The sequence below is a fragment of the Prunus avium genome, chromosome 5 (assembly GCF_965620075.1).
Source record: "Prunus avium chromosome 5, drPruAviu1.hap1.1, whole genome shotgun sequence".
Lineage (NCBI taxonomy): Eukaryota > Viridiplantae > Streptophyta > Magnoliopsida > Rosales > Rosaceae > Prunus > Prunus avium.
Window position 1 is genome coordinate 18,869,786 of NC_142288.1, and position 5,157 is coordinate 18,874,942.

General features: G+C 38.5%; 1 protein-coding gene across 1 annotated transcript; it reads right to left on the minus strand.

The window, feature by feature from the left end:
* Positions 1-1,921: 1,921 nt before the first annotated feature.
* Positions 1,922-3,449, minus strand: LOC110766322 (chromogranin (DUF1639)). Its single transcript, XM_021969625.2, has 3 exons — positions 2,626-3,449; positions 2,408-2,479; positions 1,922-2,312 (listed from the first exon to the last, which is right to left on the minus strand). The coding sequence occupies exons 1-3, from the start codon at positions 3,235-3,237 to the stop codon at positions 2,307-2,309; spliced, it is 690 nt and encodes a 229-aa protein (XP_021825317.1). The 5' UTR covers positions 3,238-3,449; the 3' UTR covers positions 1,922-2,306.
* Positions 3,450-5,157: the final 1,708 nt, after the last annotated feature.

A 5,157-nucleotide genomic window follows, 5' to 3' on the forward strand; every position in this document is an offset into this window, starting at 1 on the left:
GACTTCAGTGAACCATTGCTATTTAATTTCGATCCCCAAATTTGAAAAAGAAGAAAACAGGTTATCCAAGATTGTGGGAGTTTCAAGAACTTTTGTCTTCCTTGTAGAACAAATCATGTTGTTCCAGTACAGAGTTCTAGCCAACAACTCAAACATTTAGCAGCACAATGCTTAAGATTGCATAATATTGCTACCTGTTAACCTTTTCCATTTCCCTTTATCATATTACCTTCTAAATGAAGGCAAGCTTAGCTGCCACAGAAATATAAACATTTCTTCAGCTATTGAAACAATCCACAAACACCCAGGAGGCTTCGGCCATAAAAAACAACAGCAAAGGAAAACATTTGATTCTGAAGGTTTGATGGAATTGTTATGATCTGAAACCTCTCACACTCAGACAAGTTTTTGTACCAATTTCTTGATACTTCAAGAAGCAGCTAGGCTGACTTCCATCCTGATTGTAATGCAGAAAATACATGTCAAATGCTGTACATATACTAATATAAGAAATATTAATACCAAGCCCTCACTAATCAGATCATTAGATATGATCAGTAGAATGGTATATAAAATGTCCGGGAGCAATACACCTGCTTCATCAATGATGGAAAATGAAAGATTACGAGTGCCTTTACCATTCTCTTTGTGACAAAAGGACCTTTAACAATGATTTGAAAACAGCATGACAAAACATACAAAGAAAGTAAAAGAACTTGGAATTTAACCACCAGCCAGACTTTGATTATAATGAAACAGAATCTAAAATGTCTTTAGAACTGAATAGAACAAGGCATAAACGAAAGGCTACAGAAAACTTCTATTAACAGTATCCAGTTGAGGATAGAATTATTTTGTTGAACAATAGAGCCAAAAGCCTATTTATACACCACTTTCATGTGCAACCGATCAGGTTCCCTTCACATAAAACCAAATACAAAGGGAATTTGGAGGACAAAAGATGGGGAAAGAAAATAGAACAAAGGGTATCGAAACACTTTCAGCCCTTTGCCGGTCTCCTTTAAATTGTAGGCTTTGTGATACAATTAAAGGTCAGCAGGTCTTCGCTTGGATGACTGGCACCCATTGGATCAGCTTATCGTCATTACCAGGCAAAAACAAAACAAAAAAAAAAGGAAAGACTTTCAACCCTTTGACTATTCTGACGCAGTAACAGCCAGCCAGCAAGCAAGACAGAAAAGGGTATGGCTAAGAATTTAAAGACTCTTTTCATTTTGCTCATGGTGTCAATTTTAATAGGAGACTAAACAGAGTGACAGAAATTTTGAACACCAGATATTACCATCAGACTAACTGATATCTTCAGAAAAAGAATAGATCAGAGAGACTGATATCTATAGGAAGCAACCACACCTGATGAGCATTAACTAATTAATCTGACGTGGAGATACTAAAAGACACCCTAATCATGAAGCACAACGATTTAAATTCATGCCATTGAAGAGGAACCACAAGAATCTAACTTCCTAATACAAGCGCAAAACCTATATGCACGCATAATAGGTACATCTATAAATTCCCACATGCCTAAATATTAGATATCAAATCATTAGATGGCTAAACAGTAAATGCAAACCTATATGTATAACCTATTTGCTAATCTGTATGCAAAACTAGAAATAACTACAAGAATCAGCGTGAAACATGAAAAGAAAGTTAAAAGATGAAACATGTAGATGCAAGGTAACACTTCACATTCAACCTCATAAGGTTTGTCGGCTCAACTGAACTGAGGAGGTCTTCCAGAACAAGGAAGCATGCAGTCAATAAACCCTGTAAAGAAATAGGGTTTGCAAACTATGCGAAACTCTGCGCCCCCCCCAAATGATGTAGGGAAGTCTGTCAAACGTTGTAAATAATCAGAATCATTTATAGAAAACGAAAGAAAACACAATGAATCTCCCACAAGCCTAACAAGCTAATACCATTAACAAGGTCTGAAATTGATTCTATATCATGTACATATATATACATAAACTCCGTCTTTACATATTGGAACTACATCAATGTAAAGCAACTAGATCGACCCTGCATCCTGCCCCCAATGAGCAATACAAAATGACCGAGAAAAAAAAACTACAACTAAAAAAAGGGAAATTAGATAAATTTTCTCCTTCTTTCCTCTTATATATTTTTGTTTTGCCTTCTATAGGGTAATTCCAAATCTTCTTTTGTAAAAATTCAGGGCATAATACCTCTAAATTGAGGGCCACGCCACAGGGGCAGCTGCCTTTTCCATTTACGAAGTTTCAACAAAGTCACAATCTTCTGGGCACAATACAAATCTACCTCTGCAACAAAGACCCAATTACAATTAGCAAGAGAAATCTTAAAAAAAAAAACCAAAGAAAAAACTTAGAATTTGTAGAAACAGAGAGAGAGAGACCTTAGAAGGAGAATCAGCAACCTTGTAAGCATCCGCAGTAACACCCACCAACCACAACCCCGGAAAAGTAGTCTGCAAATTCAATCAAGCCACATATAAATTATAAAAAATAATAATTAAAAAAAAACTTGCTAAACTCAACAACAAAACAAGCACAGCAGAAGCAGCAAAGGAAGAAACGAAGAAACAAAGAAAGGGAAAGAGCAAGGTGGACGTACATCGAGCTGTTTCTGAACATTCTTCGGCCGCTTCTTGGGCCTTCTGGCAGGCCTCGACCCAGTCATCACAAATATGTCCTCTTCAATCTCCTCCTTCGACAAAGCGATCCAGAACTTCCTCTTCTCCTTCTTCTCCACATTCTGCCCCTCCGCCGCCAAACCCCTCAACCTCATCGACTTCGGCTGCTGCAGCTCGCTCTGGTTCGGGTTCGGACTCTCCAGTTCGTGCGGTTCACCGTTGGCACCTCCCTTGGAAAACGACGTCGTCGCCGGAGCTCTCCTGGGCCTCAGATTCCAGGGCTTCTGAACTACCTCGGTTTTGTCAGCTTCCTCGCCCTCCTCCTGATCGCTCTCTCTCTCTTCGCTCCTGCGACGCTTGTCGCCAGCGCACGGGATCAAGGAGTAGCGGTGGCGGGCTGCGCGGGAGGATCCGACCCGGCTGTTGTTGTGGTGGGTGCGTTCGGATTCGGAGTCGGGCTCGGAGGCGGGTTCGGCGGAGACGGGTCGGCGGTAGCGGTGGTTGTTGTTGGTGGTCGAGTTGTTCTTCGCCCCCCATTTCAAGAATGCGAGAGGGAAGTTGTGCAGCGGCGGCTTCACTGGCGCCGTCGCCATTACTGATCAACTCACAGAGCTCAAAGCCTTCAAAGTTCAAACCGAAAGCCTATACATACACATCAAACCATATATGTATATATATATAATATATATGTATATCAAATTTGTATGCTTGTGCTTCAAGCTTTTAGAGAGAGAAAGTGAACAAGAAGCGAGAGAGAGAGAGAGAGAGGGGTTGTGTGTGATGTGAGGGGAGGAAGTGGAAGGGAGAGGGAGGCCTTTTTATGGTTTTATATGTATACACTAGGAAAAGAGGAGAAGCAGGGACTTGGTTTTTTCCTACCTCTACGTCTACGGCGTTACGGTTGTGAATTTACTGTTTTAACCTTGGCCTTTTTTTTCTTTGTTTCCGTTTGTGGGACCAGGTTGGACCATTGTTGTTCTGTATTGTACTATTTTGACCTCTTTGGGCTCGTTTGGTACACCGTATTAGACTTTGGATAGGAGTAAATAGTCTATGTCAGGTGTTTGGTGTCAACTTGTATTATTTAATTACCCGACTATTTTATACGGGTTGGGCTTTTAATACTCTCCTTACCTGACTAACTAATACAACCCATACACCCCGGATTAGATAATACACGCTTAATTATACGGCTAGGGAATAAGAACACGCGTTCTACGAAAAAAGTCAGATGCTCTTTTCATCTTCTTCTCCCTAGGGTTCTCTGCTATCTTCTCCACATGTTATTTTCTTCACTCTTCTCCAGGTATCCATTTCTCACTATCTCTCTCTTTTTCATACTCTCTCCAATATGCTTCTTCTTTCTTCTTCTCTATTCTTTATATATTTCAATTTTTTGCTAAATTTTTGTGGAAATTAGGTTATTAATTTTTCTTTTTTGACATTTTTTTAATCGAATGTTTTCTTTGTATGTGATATATTGATTCAACGTTGTAGGAATATTTAGATTGTTGGTATTAAACAGAGTAGTGGTAGTTTTCGTCCAAAAGCAAACAACTGTGCTAGTGTTGGTAATTTAGTTGAATACATACATACCTGACGATTAGGTAGCAAAATTACAAAATTAAAATTGTATGAACTTGAATTCTAGGTACCTTTTTTTTTTCTTGGCGACCATGGGCCCTTTATGATGTTTTCCTCTTGAACCATTTTCTTGATTGATAAATTTTCTCTCTTCCTTTTCTTTTTACAATTCCCAAGCTTGTGGCCTTGGCTCTTTTGATTGCATTGCTTCTGTTTTGCTGCTACTTTCTCCTTCTTCTTGTTGGACATGGAAACTTTGATGTCCAATACAGACATATGCAGATCAATATTCATAATACAATTCTAATAGTTAAACCACATATATTTATGTATATGCAATCGGGATGGTATTTTGTAGCCTTTTGTCATGTGTAGAATTCTACTTATTGTTGTATTATTCTAATTTCCAAAAAAAAATATGAATCTTATGGTATCTTGTCATATGAATCTTAACAAAAAAAAAAATTCATGTCATTTGAATCTCAATTTCCATTAAAATTATCAAAGATTTTTTATTTATTTTTAAGATAGTTTGATATGATGTTATCCGGAACATCACCAAACACAGTATAACTTAGTCAGACTATTTATCCGGAACAACACCAAACGCCTTATAATATTATGGATAAATAGTCAGTACTCTCCGGAACAGATTAGTACTATCCGACAGAAATTAGTCAGTACAGTTCGACGTACCAAACGAGCCCTTTAGGTACAATACCTGATGAGCATGATGGGTCTCTATAGTGGGGTCCACTGAATGCTGTAATCGGACGATGGACGCGCGTAATTGAAGAAGATGATGTACAGTATTTCCTGGTGTCGCTGGGTTTTCGGTGAGGTATTTTCCTCATGTCTTTTGGTTTTGGCAAAAAAAGAAAAAAGAAAGAAAAAAGGCAATTATGTTTAGATTTTAAATGGGCAAATAC